Source organism: Ictidomys tridecemlineatus, chromosome 4, assembly GCF_052094955.1.
Source record: "Ictidomys tridecemlineatus isolate mIctTri1 chromosome 4, mIctTri1.hap1, whole genome shotgun sequence".
NCBI classification, from domain to species: Eukaryota; Metazoa; Chordata; class Mammalia; order Rodentia; family Sciuridae; genus Ictidomys; species Ictidomys tridecemlineatus.
In genome coordinates, this window is record NC_135480.1 from 95,172,299 (window position 1) to 95,189,816 (window position 17,518).

The following is a 17,518-nucleotide window of genomic DNA, read 5'->3' on the forward strand; positions in this document are numbered from 1 at the left end:
TTTTTCACAGAGGTTCTAAAAATTACCTTATTAAAATGGCATGTAGGTGTTAGGCTACTTACTTATCCTTAAGAGAACCTGGAATGCAGAACTAAAATCAAGGACATTCTGAAAACTGCTTTTGTTCACTGAAAAGCTGTCCATGTGCATTTTGGGACTTTCATATTTAGGTTTAATTCTTAAACTACTACCTTAAAATCTAGGATTTTTTAAAGCTTTCCAAACAGTTAAAGTACAAAATCGTCTTTCATAGCAAGGACAGAAACAAGAAAAGGGGATATTACACCATGACTATAATATTTATTGAAGAGAACTTATTTTTTAATGTGTTTGGACTATATTTACTATTTTTTGCTTTCAAATTTTAAAACTCATTTCAGTAATCTTGGTATCAATCTTGCACGCACTGGAAAATATTCTAAATTTCAAGAAGCAGTGGTACTATGTGTAATCAAAGGACTTGTTATCAAATAACCACTAATATTTGTATTTAGGCCTATGTATGACCTTACTTGTGTTCAAACAAATTGTATTTGTCAGAGAATATACATGTGCTTTATTAGAAACATTTTCTCATCTCTTGGCATCACAGACAAAAAAACAATTGGTAAATTATCCTACTAAATATTGTTCAAAATTATCTTGTTATTTTTCGGGAAGGAGAAAAATGTTCAAAATAAGAGTTGTATAAATTTTTATGTTCTGTAGAAACTTTTAACTTTAACAGACTTTAATGTGTTCTGATTTTATATCCTCTGGGAAATTTTATCTCAGTATCAGACAATTAAGAAAACATTTATTTGGAAATAACTGAAACTGGCTTCTTTCTCTTGTTGGATTCACATGATGACATTTGATTTATGTCCCACTGCTGATTTCAGGTCAGCAGTGATGTCAAATGGATTCCAGAATTTCTTCTAATATCTTTCTTTCCTTTTTAGTGAACCTACTACCTTTCCTCCTTCTACTTTCATTTTTTATTTCCTAAAAAAAATGTACGTATTCATTTATTTATTTGGTACAAGGGATTGAACCCAAGGGCACTGGACCACTGAGCTACATCCCCAGCCCTTTTGAATTTTAATTTTGAGACAGGATCTCACCAGGTTGCCCAGGCTGACCTCGAATTTGAGATCCTCCTGCCTCAGCCTCCTAAACTGCTGAGATTATAGGCATGTGCCCAGCACAGTCTGTTTTTTACTTCACATATTATTAGCACTGGACTGGCTCTAGCTCAGCGGTTCCTTCGACACAGAACTTTACAACCACATATTATTAACATTTCCCACCCCTCCAAAAAAAATCTGTCTAAAGCATGGTTAAGCTGGGCACTGTGGCACATACCTGAAATCCCAGCAACTTGAGAGGCTGAAGCAGAAGGATCACATGGTGAAGGCCAGCGTCAGCAACTTGTTGAGGCCCTAAGTAATTTAGTGAGACCTTGTCTCAAAACATTTTTAAAAAGGGTTGGAACTGTAACTCAGTGGTTAAGAATCCCTGGATTCAACCCTCAGTACCAAAAAAATAAAATAAAACATTGTAATAATATTCTTGAATATGATCCTCCATGTTCTTTTATTTGTTTGGTTGGTGTTTGTTTTGTTTTTTGATACCAGGGATTGAACTCAGGGGCACTAAACCACTGAGCCATATTCCCAGCCCTATTTGGTATTTTATGTAGAGACAGGGTCTCTCTGAGTTGCTTAGTGCTTTGCTTTTGCTGAGACTGACTTTGAACCTGAGATCCTCCTGCCTCAGTCTCTCAAGCCATTAAGATTACAGGCATGCTATCCTCTATGTTTTTTTTCCTCCGTGTTTTTATTTAATCAGTTTCCTATTAGTAAATATCTAGTTTATTTCTCTCTCTTGATTTCTCTCTAAAATAATCTTTCAGAGGGTATTCCTCTACATACACTTTTGTGTATGTACCTGGTCATTTCTTAAGGGAAATTCCATAGAAATGGAATCCTTACGTCAAGGAATCTGTACATTACCTATCTTATGGCACGAGATGCCAAATTACTCTCCAGAAAAGGAGTACCCATTAATTTTCAAAAGGAAGCACACATAGTTTTCAGGAATACTACTTTTTAAATCTTTGCCAGCTTGGTAGAGGGAAGTAATATTCTTTGTGATTTTTATTTTTTAATTGTTTCCATTTTGTTATTTAAATTTGTGTTATTTGATTAATTTGATTAAAGCATTATGGCTATTTGCATTTCTCTCTTGAATTGTGTTTTCGTCCTTTGGCCCATTTTTAAATTACACTGTCTTTTTTGTTGATCTGCTTAAACTTTTTCAGGTAGGAAATTACTTTTAATTGCTTCTTTTATAATCTTAAGAATTCTAAGTTCAATTTTTGTGGTTATGAAAGCATACAGCCCTTTACTTTTCCTCTAGTCTTTTTTCCTTACCCACTGTTACAAAAAGTCAAATATAAACGAGAATTTATTTTATTGTCTAAATACAAATATTTTAACATCAAATTACGTGGGGGAGAAAGTTTAGTTTATATACTATGAAAGAATAACTAGAGAGTTTTGTGTTAGTTTTCGTGTTTTTACTGCTTTAAAAAATCCTGTCATTATAGACCACTCATTCACACTGACTTTTCAGTCATCTCATAGGCTGCTATCTTGTATTTTCACTGGTGTTTGATAAACAGACACTCCTTCACGAAACAATGGAACTATATTCTAATAAACCCATTATAAATTGACAGTATTATGAATTTAAATGCATTTACTATACCTAACCTACGAACATCATCACTTAGCAACGCACTGTACTATAGAGTACTGGTTGTTTATTCTTGTGATAGCATAGCTGACTGGGAGTTGCACATCACTGCTGCTGCCCAGCATGAAGAGAATCTCGACAGACATTGTTAGCCGAGGAAAGGATAAAACATTTGAAGCACAGTTGCTACTGAATGCATGTCATCTTTGCACCATCTAAAATTGAGAAAAATCTTAAGTTCAAACATCATAAGTTGGACACCATCTATGTAAGCTTGCAAAGTGAATTTTTTTATAACTTCAAAAATCTAATTGTATGGTAAGGATGATGCTACTCGGTGCCTCAGAAGGACAAATTATGATTTGAAAAATGAAAGACAGGGACTGAGGACGTGGCTCAGTGATATAATGTTTACCTGAAAAGCATGAAGCCCTGGGTTCAATTCCCAGCACCAAAAAAAGAAAGAAAATAAAAAATGAAAGACAGTTCTTTTATTCATCAGTTTGACAGTTTTCATTTCTGGTCTTACATTTAATTTCTTGTACTTGCAAATTTGTATTTTACATAGTTGTTACTCATGGATTTTTAAATTTAACATTCTTGGAGACATTTCTATGTATATGGACTTCTTAATATGGAAATCATATAAAATAATATAGCCATATTCTAGGAAAATTAGATAGTATGAAAATGATTACAGTGTTTCATAGACAAAGAATTTGGCATGTATTATAAATAACTCCATTTCATTTATCTGTTTTTTTTTTTCTGATTAGAAAAATAGGACATGTTTGTTGAAGAAGAAGTTTAGACAGGAAAATAGAAGAACATAACTTAAGTTGGGAACTTTCTGTACACCGTTGGGGAAATCCCAAGATACAGATTTTTTTAAATTGATAAAATTAGTTTATTTTGTTTTCATAGACCTATTTCATTCCTTGAGGATGAGAAACACATCTCATTCATTTTTATATCCCAGGCATCATTCCTAGCATATAACAATTGTTTGGTAAATGTGACTTGTAGGCTCTCTGAAATAGTAAAAAAAAAAAAAAAAAAAAAAACTAAGAGTTAGAAGACTTGGAGGGGTTTTTACCCTTAATTTATTATAGCTCTAGGAACTTGGAAGATTATATGACTATTTCCCCTTTTTGGTGCTGGGAATTGAACCCCATATGAATGTGAATATGTGACACCTTTTAAATCTCAGTTTCATGAGCTCAGGGATATACTACTACTTCTATTTACTTTACAGAATTGGAAAACAAATGTGATAGAATACCTTAAAGTGTCTTGTAAAATTAAAAAGTGCTATCCGGTTGTGAAAGTCACCATCATTTTTTTTACATTTCTGAGAAGTTCTAACTGAAGAACTCTATTGAGAGTATGGCAGATTCCTAGCTGTTCACCAAAAAGTCTACTTTTTCTTCTTTCTGGGAATACAACTAGACTGTTTGTGTTCCTCTCTTGCATTTAGGTGCGGTCATGTGACTGAGTTCTAACTTTTGGAATGAGCAGAAATAATATGCACTGCTTCGAGGCCTCATTCATAAAAACCTGCTATGAGAGTCCTTTCTGAGCTTTCTTCCTCTTTTTGGCTTCAGTAGAGACAACCTTCAAAGTAACGTTAGAAAAACACCTTAATTATAGAAACGCCACTTTGAATCTCATGTCTGCTAACTAACTTTACCCATCCAATTCTTCTACATGAACAAGAAATAAACTTCTGATGTACATGAATCATAATACATTTGGGGTCTTCTTGTTAAAGCACACGGACTATCCCTATTATAAGAGCATGCCAATATTTGCTCCACTTTTTCTTTAGAGAAGCAGCATCTTCTCAACAAACAGCCTTACAAACAAGAAGTAACATCAAAGAAATAATTATAAAGATTTGTAGATATATGTGTTCTGTGACCCAAGATGAAATTGAAGACAGAATTATCATGTGAGAATTTTCTGTTCAGAAAAGTTAAAAATGAGGCTTATAATTAACGTTTCATTGGACAATTTATATAGCTTTTTAATCTTGTTTATTTTTTACTTTTTTATTGTTGAGGCCAAGATTCCAAAAGAATATAAAAGAGGAAATATCTGGATAATATCTTGCTTTAATTGGTATTTTAAAACTTTTCCTTTAACATTAAATATGATAGGCAAAGTGTATACAATATTTTCTAATGATAGTAATCATGTAATTTGAAAGACATTTTCTTCAAAATATGCCTATCTGTGAAATTCCATGTACCTTCCTAAGGAATACTGAGGAAATTCAAGTACACAGCTACCCAACATATGGCAACTTTTACCCAAAGTTAGCCAAAGTAACTGATAATACTGGATTTTTTCATATTCTTCATTGGGGGGAAAGGGTCTCTTTAAATGTCTTTAGGTTTGATGTGGCCCAGTAGTATCTTTAATTGCAAGAACAATTTTAATCAGTCTACTTATCTAGCAATTAAAGTTTAATACATTCAGCTTTCAAGTATTTTGATTACAATAATAAAACACCACTAAACAAAATGAAAATAGCTTTCACAGAACTCACGTACTTTACTTCCTAGAAAAGGAGCTACTAACCTTTTTCTTCTAAGGCAGTAATTTAATTTTACACATTATGTTTAGTAATCTGATTTCCCCTGAGGAGCTTGGTGGTTCTGTGGGTTACAATTAATTCAAATAAGAAAGAAGCTATGCATAGCAAGTTAGAAATAAAGGAAGGAAGAAATAAACTATAAACTTTAGGGGATAAGAGCAAAGGACAGCCCAGATATAAGAAGAGAAGAAAAAAGTCTTATGAACAGGATACCATGCCTAGTCCTATTCTCTGGCATACTTTTTTTTTTAGGTATAGATGGACACAACACAATGCCTTTATTTTTTATGTGGTGCTGAGGATCGAACCCAGGTCCCACCCATGCTAGGTGAGCACTCTACCGCTGAGCCACAATCCCAGCCCCTTCCATACCTTTTTAATAGTGATGAATTATTAGGGGCCATAAATAGTCGATATTAAAATTTACCTTGAAGCATCATAAGGTTAAGAATAGGGTTTTTTTTATAGGTTTAGAATAGTTTTTTATAGAATGTGAAGTACATTTTAAAGTTTCTTCAAAACTTATTAGAATTAAATTGAGGTGCCAATTAACTGAAAATTTTATTTAAATCATATTGCCTTAATTTCAACCAAATATCTACAATTTTTTTGATTCTTCTTAGTTGCATGAAAAAAGTGTGTGATTATTGATTTCTGCCTGCTCAGTCATTTCACCTTCAAATTAATTTAATCGCAAGTACAATTTTAATCAGTGTACTTATCTAGCAATTAAAGTTTAATACATTCAGCTTTCACGTATTTTGATTACAATAATAAAACACCAAATTGTTAACCTTGGGATTGTTTGAGTTCCTATTTAGTTATGACAGAATGAGGCCGTATTTCCCGAAATCAAATTCCTTTTAGAAAGTTAAAATGTAGTGTTTACTCATATTTGAGGTTTTTTCATTTTTATTTTTAAAATGAAATTTAATCCAATTGATATTTTTTCATGTAGATGAATTTCAATTCTTTATATTAAGCATTTTCTATCCCCAGAAAAATATGTCTGTTATTTGGAACCTATCACCTACTCTTCTGGAGATATAGTATTTCATTTCAACTGAAACTGACTTCTAAACTGCTTTTTGTTTGGCAGATTATTACTTTTTTCCCCCCAGAATGTTTACTGTCCTTTATTTTTTTTTCCTTCATAACAGCAAATTTTGGTCCTACATTTATTACTTTTTAAACATCTTTATTAAGATATAATTTGCAACCATATAATTTTTTTATTAAATCATTTATTCTAATTTGTTATACACAATGGCAGAATGCAATTCATTTCATATTACACAATAGAGCACGGTTTTTCAAGTCACTGATGGTACACAAAGTATTTTCACACCATTCAAGTCTTCATACATGTCTAACTCATTCCACCATCATTTCTACCCTCTTGCCCTTGCCCTTTCCTTTCCCCTCCCTCCCCTTTGCCCTAAAGTTCCTACATTCCTTCCATGCTCCCTCCACCCCCCTTAGCCATTATGAGTCAGCATCCTCATATCAAAGAAAACATTGGGCCTTTGGTTTGGGGGGATTGGCTTGCTTCACTTAGCATTATATTTTCCAACTCTGTCCATTTACCTGCAAATGTCATGATTTTATTCTCTTAATGCTGAGTAATGTTCCATTATGTATATATACCAAAGTTTCTCTATCCATTCAGGCAGATTATTACTTTGTAGGTATTTTACAGTGAGATAATTGAAACTTATAAGACTTTATTCAGTTTATAGATGATGTAAAAAAATTATAGTTGTATTGAAGTGAAATGTTTTATTTTAAAAATATTTTTATTAGTTGTTGATGAACCTTTAGTTTACTTATTTATTTATATGTGGTGCTGAGAAATGAACCCAGTGCCTCATACATGCTAGGCAAGTGCTCTAACATTGAGCCACAACCCCAGCCCCAAATGTTTTATTAAAGTAACTTTGCAGAGTTGTTCTTCATAGCATGCTAAAGACACTGCCAGACAAAATCTACTGCAGTGCCTTACACGTGATAAGAGTTTTAAAAATATTTGTTAAATAAATGAATTAATGCATTGAATTTAAACTAGCTATCATGGTCATAGTAACTTACAGGCAAAGTCAGATGTCATTTATTAGATGAATTCTTAACAGAAAATATTAACTGTTACATATTGATTGTATTTATTTCTGGGACACAGGTGGCGATAAAAATAATAGACAAGTCTCAGCTGGATGCAGTGAACCTTGAGAAAATCTACCGAGAAGTACAAATAATGAAAATGTTAGACCACCCTCACATCATCAAACTTTATCAGGTATGGTTTAGCCTTATATTTGTTCATGCTTGCCATTTTCAGATCTCTATTTTGCATCATGCTTTTTCCTTTTATGTTAGTTTTTTTAATCTATAAAAGAAGAATTAACATGTTTTTACTAAACCAAACACATCTATTTTTCTGTATTATCCTTAAATAAAAATCTGGAAATCAGAAGCTAACTGGTGATTTTAAATTGTCTCTCAATTGCTGGTTATTTATTTTGCAACTATGTATTTATGATACCCTGCCTGAACTTTCTGGGTTTTGTTAGTGGTGCCAGAAATGAGGATATGGCATTTGTGCTTATTTTAAAAACATATTGTTTATGTTTCATGAAATACAATATTATTTAGTGGCATACTTTGTAATAAAGCCAAATCTTTTATTTTTATTTTTATTTGTTCTTTTTAGTTATACATAACATTAGAATGTATTTTGACATGTTATACATACATGGAGTATAACTTCCCATTCTTGTGATTGTACATGATGTGGAGTTACACTGGTCATGTATTCATACATGAACATAGAAAGTTATATCCACTTTATTCTACTGTTTTCCTGTCCCCCTCTCCTCTCCCTTTCCTTAATTCCCCTTTGTCCAATTCACTGAACTTCTATTTTTCCCTCCTCCACCCTTTATTGTGTGTTACCACCAAATTGTTTTTTTGAGGGGGTTGATTTTACCACATAAAGTAAATAAAACCATTCTTTTTTTAAATAAAAGATTTTTTTAAAAATCAACTTTATTAAGATTAAAGTTTTGTAAATGGTACCTCTTTTAAGTCACAGTTTTAAAAGAAACCTTTTCTCAGGTTTTTAAAGAATATTTCATGTTTAATAATAATAATATAAAACATTTCTAATATTTCTATTCCCTAGTTAAGTAGGCATTTTTAATCAGAAAACTTCTAAAACTGAAAGGTTCCAGCATGCTGACTTGTGACTTTCATCTTCAAAGTATGATGTTTATACCCATGGCATTCTGGAGTTGGCTTATACTGGCCTGTGATATTGATTATTACATTTTTAGAAGTTTGCTGATAAACATCACATTAACATATACCTCATAAATTAGTCACAGCCCTTACTTTTATCAGAAATCCAATTCAGTTTCACACTACTGTGCTCTCAAATGGGTTAGTAAAAGTGTCCTTGAGAATATAAGAAGTTCTTCTTATACTAATATTTTATTTCTTCTTATACTTGGAAGTGTGAGAGTATAAGAAGAAAATATTAGAACTTCTGTTAGGTTTATTGTGTCCTCCTCTGTGCATTTCATAGTGTACATGGTATATTTATACAATGGGACATGTATCTAATTTGTATATCTGTGTATGTGTACATAAATATATGCATATACATGTAGATATAACCTGCATATATATTTGACTAACATTTATTGGTAGACATTTGCAATAAAAAATATTGGAGACCATTGGCTTATGAGATAGCATCCAAGAATGAAAGATTGTAGTGTGCTGTTCAAACCAATTCCTAACATTCTAAAACTACAGAAGCCTTTTAGGTCAAATTTATATCAATGTTTTTCTTTCTTCAAACTTTTTTTTTTTAATTCTTAAAAAAAATACTTCTGAGAAACTAATCATATTCTAGGAAATCTCTTGTAAACTGAAGAATATCATTATTATGATTCACATGATAATCCTATCTTTATTTTTTTAAAGAGTATTTTTAAAATTTTTTTTTAATTATAGATGGACACAATACCTTATTTTATTTATTTATCTTTATGTGGTGCTGAGAATCAAACCCAGAGCCTCACACATGTTCGGCAAGCACTCTGCGGCTGAGCTACAACCCAAGCCCAATCCTATCTTTATTTATATTAAGTAATTGATTAAAGTAGAGTTATTATTTGATTAGTTTAAGCCCAAATTATAGGTAGCTGTTAGTTTTTTGGACTGATGGAGAATAGTTCTAATCTTATATTTTAAAACAAAATTAGTTTTTAGCCTTTTAGTAGATAACAATTAAAATTGGGTTATAGAAAAACAAATCAATCATCTTGAATCTAAAAATTAGTTTCCTTTCTAAATAGACATGTATTCAGTATAGTTTGAAAAGTCAGATTGATGACAACATACTTTGTGAACCTTGAAAAATTAATTAAAAGTATGTATTGTGGCTCAGTGATAGAGCACTTGTCTCACATGCATGAGGCGCTGGGTTCATTCCTCAGCACCACATAAAAAAATAAATAAATAATGGTATTGTGTTCATCTACAACTAAAAAAAAAAAGGATTTGGCAATAGAGCTATGAAGAAGAAGCTATCAAACAGTGTTTTACAATTGTAGTACTTTGTAACAATATTAAGTACAGGAGGAAGAATACTATGTTGTACCAGATTAGCTAGGCTGCAGGCCAGATAAATGAATTTCTTCTATTTTATTTTTCTTTTCTTAAAATCAAGCGTACCACAAAAACTTAGGGCTCAAAAACTCTGTGAGGTGGTGTTGAAGTTGATCTTCAAAACTTCCATTACCTATGTTAGTACTTCTCCAGTTTTCATGTGCATACAAATCACTTCACAATTTTATTAAATTGTAATCCAGTAGGTCCAAGGTGAAGCCCTCGATTCTGCATTTCTGACAGGCACCTGGGTAATGTTGCTACTACTAGTCCTTGGACACATTTAGAAAAAGGATCTAGGCTTTTCATTAAAATATTAGCATACAGATGTTGCCTTGTACACTTCTCTGAACTTTTCATAACTGATTTTTTATTAATACTTTAAATTTAGGTAACCCCATAGAATGTCCTTCCTGTGAGACTAATATGAAATTATGTATCAATAGGTAATGGAGACCAAGAGTATGTTGTACCTTGTGACAGAATATGCCAAAAATGGAGAAATTTTTGGTAAGTTTTTTGCCTTAATTTTTTTTTTTTTAATTTGAAAAGGTCACTAATCTACATGGATGGGTTATTTCCTATTCAATTTTCAGCTTATTTAAGAGTTGGGGGCTAAGGTTGTGGCTCAGTGTTAGAGCACTCACTTAGCATAAGTGAGGCACTGGGTTCAAGCCTTAGCACCACATAAAAATAAAATAAAGATATTGTGTCCATCTATAACTTAACATATATATATATATATATATATATATATATATATATATATTTTGGGGGGGTAATATGCTTAATTCTCTTATAGTGTTAAAGAGACTGGATAATCAAAAATAAGGAGAAACTTTCAGTCATGTTGCAACAGAGGTTTTCTTTACTTTTATATTCTTTTTTACCTTTCTTTCCACGAGAAAGATCGGACAAAGAATTATTGAGTCATGTTATGGTTTAGGTATTGGGGATATAATGTTGATTTAATCCCTGTCCTTGTGTCACTACAGCTACCAGACCTCAGGGCAAGTCCCTAACCTCCTCTGGGATTTGATTCCTTTATCTTTAATAAGAACAATATTCAATTAGTTGGTCTCTGTGATCCATTCTACCCTTAAAAATTGAAAGTATTCTATTCTAGCTATCATCTAAAATATCTATTTATTTTTACTTTATGTAACCACAATATTCTGGTGTCTAATTAGTTCAAAAAATTGTTTTTTTAAACAGCTTTATTGTGGAATAATTCACATACAGTAAATTATACATACTTAAATTAATATGTACAATTTGAAAAGTTTTGATATCCATACACATGTCTGTGAAACCATCATCACATGAATATATCCATCACTTTCAAGTTTTTTTGTACTTATAATCAATTACTTTCAGTTTCTGTTCTATAGATTTGTTTGTAGCTTCTAGAATTTTATATAAATGTGTGATATGTACTGCTTTTTAGTCTGTCTTCTTTTCCTTGGTATAATTGTTTTAAATTCATCCATTTTGTTGTGTATATCAACATAAAATTTCTTTTTCTTCCAAGCAGTCATTTATTATATTAATATACCCCAGTTTGTTTATTTATCCATCTGTTGACACTTGGGTTGGATTCAGTTTGGGGCTATTAGGAGTAAGTTACTATGAGCATTCATAAACAAGTCTTTGATTTACACAGTCCACCTTCAAGAAATATTTACCACATCAAATATAGTATAAAAACCTAAAAATAATATACTTCTATTTTGCCCCACCCAGCCTTTATGTTCTTTTTAGATATTCATGACAGTAGAGTGTATTTTGACATATTATACATATATGAACTATAACTTATTCTAATTAGAATCCCAGTCTTCTCCTTGTATCTGTGGTAGAGTTTCACTGTGGTGTATTCAAATATGAACATAGGAAAGTTATGTCCGATTCATTCTGTCTTTCCTATTCCCATATCTGCACCCTTCCCTTCATTCCCCTTTGTCTAGTCCACTGAACTTCTCCTCCCATCCCCATTGTGTTATTAGCATTTGCGCATCAGAGAAAACATTCGGCCTTTATTTTTTTGGAGTTGGTGCTTTATATTCTTGTTATAATATTTTATTTATGTCTGTTATGCCAAACAATATAGTTTTGTTAGTTTTCCTTTAGCAGGTATCTTTTATAAAAACTTCAATGTTTTTTGTAAACCCCTACATATTTACCTGTGTAGTAACCATTGCCACATTATGTGTATGTATAATTGTATGTATTATGTACATGTATATGTATTATGTGTATATATGTATTATGTATGTATTATGTGTATTATGTATGTATTATGTGTATTATGTATGTATTATGTACATGTATAATTTGATCCTCCTTTGTGTGGATTCATACTTTCATATAGGGTTATTTTTCTTTTGCTTAATGATTTACTTTAATATTTCCTATAGCATAGGTGATGAAATCTTTTCAGCTTTTATATGCTAAAATAGTCTTTATCTGGTCTTTGTTTTTTGTTGTTGTTGCATTGCTAGAGATTGAACCCAGGGCCTCATAGAGGGTAGCCAAGTATTCTCTCATGAGCTATGCCCCATCCCTGTCTTTGTTTATGAAAGATATTTCCACTAGGTATAGAATTCAAGATTGACTATTTTGGTTTTCTTGTCTTTTCTTTTTTAGCACTTTAAATATCTGTTTCACTGTCTTTTCATTAGCATTGTTACTGATAATAAATCTGCTATTGTTCTAAATCCTTTCTATATAATATGGCTTTTTCCCCCCGTGTCTACTTTTAAGATCTCCCATTTTTACTGGTTATCACATAACAATTTGATTATGATATGCCTTTGTGTGGTTTTCATTATGCTTTTCTTTTTTTTTTTGGTGTTCACAGATCTTCTTGGACCTGTGAACAACAGCTAAAAAATGTCTAAATGCCTAAATTGAATTCATTCTGTTGTTTTCCTAACTAATTTTTCTGTCCCATTTCTCTTTCTTCTTTCCTCTTCGTCAGAGATTCTAGTCAAACATTTATTAGGTTGTTTGAAATAGACTCACAGCTCACTTGATACTCTTTTTCTGTTAAAAAAAAAAAAATTTTTTTTTTTTTTTTTTGCTCTTTCATTTTAGGTAGCTGCTGTTTCCTATGTCTTCAAGTTCACTGATCTTCTGCAGTGTCTAATCTGCCATTTTCCCTATCCAGTATATTTTTCATCTCAGATGTTGTACAAGTTTAGAAGGAACTTGAAACTTTTTTACAACTTCCATGTATTTACTTAGCTTTTTGAACATCTTGAATACAGTATAATAATTTTCAGTATCCATGTGTGCTAATTCCAGCATCACTTGTCAGTTCTGGATCAGAACTGGTTGATGTTTCTCCTCAGATATGTTCATGTTTTCCTGCTTCTTTACATACAAGGATGGAGGGATGGGGATTGGGGGAGTGGGTTGCAATATTAAATATAGTGATCAAGGCACACCTCACTAACATTTGAACAAAGATTTAAAAAGCACAGTCCTGTAGCTATGGGGAGAGGGGGGATTATCCAGAGATAGAAAAGAGTAATTCAAAGGCTCTGAGGCAGTAGTTGCTTGGTGTGTTCAAGAGATAGCAGGGAGGCTAGTAGGGCTGGAGAGAAGCAAAAGGAAAGAGCAAGAGTGAGCAAGACTAGTAGAAGATGATGTTAGAAAGTAGATCTGAGGCAGAAGTGGGGCAGATTTGGGCCTTTATAAGCCATTTTAAGGACTTTGACTTTTACCTTGAATAAAATTAGGGAACCATTCTCAGCAGGGTTTCAGCAGAGAAGTGAACTGAATCTAATCTAGCATTTTAAAAGTATCACTGGGACACACACTGCTGTGTTGAGAACAGACTGTAGTGGGAAGGGATAGAAACAGGAAGATCAGGTCAGAGGCTATTGTAGTAGATGATGATAGTTCAGACCAGGTTTGAAGCAGGGTAGTAAGTCACAATTTGTTGAACTCAGACTATATTTTGAAAGAAAAAATCAGTAAGATGTTTCGACAGATAAAGACCACTTAAGTAGTGAGTAGTGAATATAATTATGGAAGAAGACAAAGCCTCATGTCTGAGGCACTCAAACATTAAAAGGTTGGGAAAAGAGAAGAAACCAGCAAATGAGCCAGACAAGGAAAAAAAGAGAATGTGGTATCATGGAAACCAAGTGAACTAAGTAATCTCAGGAGGCTGGAATGAACATCTGTGTCAGTGAGGCTGATGGGTCAAGAATAGTGGGAAAATGACAGTTTACCTTTATATTTGGCAGTTGGTAACAGCAGTTTTGGTGGAGCAACTGGGTCAAAAGCTTGATTAAAGGGATTTAAAGAAAATGGGAAAAGAACAATGAAGAGATCAAAATAGACGACTCTTCAGAGGAATTCTGCTGCAAAAAAGGGAAAAAAGAAATGGGGAAATGGTTGATAAGGACAGTGAGGCGGGGAATGTAGCCCAATGGTAGAGAGGGCTTGCCTGGCGTAGGTGAGGCCCTGGGTTCAATTCCTAGTGCACATGCACTCACATGCACAAAGTGTGTGTGTGTGTGTGTGTGTGTGTGTGTGTGTGTGTGTGTGTGTGTGTGTGTGTTGATTTTTTTATCCAAAATAAGTTGAGAAGGACAGTAAGATCAAACGAAAGAGGTTGTTGGGTTTTTTGCATTTTTTGTTGTTTGGTTGGTTGGGTTTTGCACCAGGGATTGAACCCAGGGACACTTAACCACTGAGCCACTGAGCCATATCCCCAGACCTTTCAATTTTTTGAGACAGTGTCTTGCTAAGTTGCCTAGGGCTTCACTAAGTTGCTGAGACTGGCTTTGAACTTGCAACCCTCATGCCTCAGCCTCCTGAGCCATTGAGATTACAGACATGTACCACCATGCCCAGCAAGAGAAAGATTTTTAAGCCTTTACCTATGGGGATATTTTAAAAACTTTAAGCTGTAGTTTCATTAAACTAGACATGGCTGTTACATGGTAGGTGTCCTTTCTATAAAAATGGATTGTCTCAGTTCTATGCTTGCTAAGAACTTATCCAAACTCCTGAAACAGATTTGTGTCACATTATTTTATATAAATTGAGGCATAATTTGGAGATTTTAAATATATAAAATTTATTTTTAAATGTCTAAAGTAAATGTTTAATCCAAGTTCTTAGAAAAAAAATCTGAAGAAGATAGAAAAGTTGGGCAGTGAATACTAGTTATTTTCCTGGTATAGTTATTTCTTGAGCACTGAAGATGATGAGTAATAAAATTTAATTTTAAAAGATGATGAAGACTTAGGGCTGGAGCTGTGACTTAGTAGTAGTGCCCTTGCCTGACATGTGAGGCCCTGGGTTTGATTCTCAGCACCACATATAATAATAAAATAATGGTCTATCAACAACTTAAAAAAATATTTTTAAAAATGATGATGAAAACTTTGGATAATCTTCACTATTTTAGAATGAAAGACTCTGAAGAGAATTTAGAGATCATTTAGTCCAATTGATTTTTTATTTTGACTTTGTCATATAGCTTATAGCCCAACCACTCTGTTGTCTTTTCTAACAAAAACTATTTCTGTACTTTTCCTTACTTGGCTTCATCTTGTACTTGTACAAAATCATCTTGGTGTTAGTATTGATTTCTTCTCCCTCATCCCTCTTCAGATAGTTTTAAATCCTGCCCCTACAGCTTCCTAAGTATCTCTTTAAGAAGTCCCCATCTCTTCATACCCACTGCTAATTCCTCAGGTAGGGTCCTTATTCTTTCTTATCTATGTTATGCGGCCTCCTCCTAATTGTTATAATTCACACTGGCTCCACAATTATCTTTCTAAAACACAAAAACAAGGTAATGGCATGAGAATGGTTTTTAGTAAAAGAGTTGAAATTTCATGTGGCTCCTGAAGATATAGTCCACGCAACATTAATCAAGTAGTGAAAAATATACATATATAAGATTTTAAGTGACCTAAGCCAAAAATGTTTTAAGTCAACTGGAGACCTAAATGAGAAATACCCACACAAACAGTATTAAATTGTTTATTTAGGACTATGGATTAAGATTTATCTTTAGTTTTATAACTTTGGAATCACTTTTTTTGGTACCAGGAATTGAACTCAGGAAAACTTGACCACTAAGCCACATCCTCAACCCTATTTTGTATTTTATTTAGAGACAGGAACTCTGAGTTGCTTAGCGTTCCTCTTTGCTGAGGCTGGCTTTTAACTCACAATCCTCCTGTCTCAGCCTTGGAATCACTCTTTGCTAGTATTTCTTTCAGTGCCTACTCTGTGCTAGAAGGGTATTGTGTTCCTTTTTTTATTTTTCATTTCCTTTCATACTTAGTTGGCCAGCAGATCATACCCTGTGTTCTTGCAGAATTACTTGAAATTAAATCCTTCTGTCACTGCAGTCATCACCCTGATCTAGACTTTCATCACCTCTACCCTCAGTTAGTGAAGATCTCTTTTTTACCATAGCTTATTTCTTCCCTAGTTAAGTACATTTCAGTATAATTCCTGTTTAATCTTCCAAATATATTATTTTTATTTTATCACAATTGTGTTAAATGACTTTCACTTACTAACCTATTGCTTACTGGATAAAATCCAAAATAGGGTAGCTCCACTAAGACCATGGATGTGTCCAACTATTCCTCGCATAGATCTATTGAAGATCCTTAGGAATGACAACCAAATTAGAGTATAATATTCACCTCAATTAATAAATCATCCCTTTTGTTGTTATTGTTGTGTGTTTGTTTGGTACTAGGGATTGAACCCAAGGGTGTTTTACCAATGAGCTATATCTCCAGCCCTTTTTAATTTTTATTTTGAGACAGGATCTTGCTAAGTTGCTGAAGCTGGCCTTGAACTTGTAATTATCCTGCCTCAGCCTCCTGAGGCTCGAATTACAGGCATGTGCTACCACCCAGGTTTTTTTCCCCTCCTTCACTCCTTCCTTACTTCCCTCTCTCCCTCTCTCCCTTCCTATCTTTTTATTGTCTAAGTTTTTATTTTTTGCAAAACATATACTTGTGCTAGTAAACTTAAAGGAGTCAAATAATTCTGCAAGATCTGTTACAGAAAATACCAGTCGTCCATCCTCCCTACTCCTTCAGAAGCAACCACTTTCACTTCTTGTAGTTTGAATTTACCTCCATTTGCCAAATATGCTTATATTGCCACTTTTGGACTTTTCTTCTCTTTTAGGCACAATCTTTTGGTTACCTTTTGATTTCTTCCCCCTACTCTCATATGTTAGGACCAATTAGGAAAGCCCTTGAGTGTTAGGATAAGGTTAAGATTGTTAGAATGGCCATCCTTAAACCAAAAGATGATGATGAATGAAAGACCATTTTTAGGAAGGTAAATCCAGCAGTGATATATAGTCTGAAGGCAGAGGAAAGAAGCCATCTCTATTTTAGTTATTTAGATGTAAGAGGTTGAATGTCTGTATTAAGATGTTAATTGTCAGGCTAGGGCTACAATTCAGTGGTAGAGCATATGCTTACCATGTGCTCGAACCCAAGAAAAATA

The 17,518-nt window shown here is 33.1% G+C and overlaps 1 protein-coding gene across 5 annotated transcripts in view; it reads left to right on the forward strand.

Moving 5' to 3' along the window:
* Positions 1 to 17,518, forward strand: part of Sik2 (salt inducible kinase 2) — a 119,413-nt gene that overhangs the window by 4,585 nt on the left and 97,310 nt on the right. For 3 of the 5 annotated variants that reach the window (XM_005334241.3, XM_013362349.3, XM_040285183.2), the window contains exons 2-3: positions 7,515 to 7,631; positions 10,456 to 10,519. In XM_005334241.3, coding sequence (XP_005334298.2) covers positions 7,515 to 7,631; positions 10,456 to 10,519 — 181 coding nt within the window. Of the gene's footprint in view, positions 1 to 7,514; positions 7,632 to 10,455; positions 10,520 to 17,518 lie in introns of those variants that run through there. The other 2 variants (XM_021732407.3, XM_021732406.2) reach the window with 2 other exon arrangements.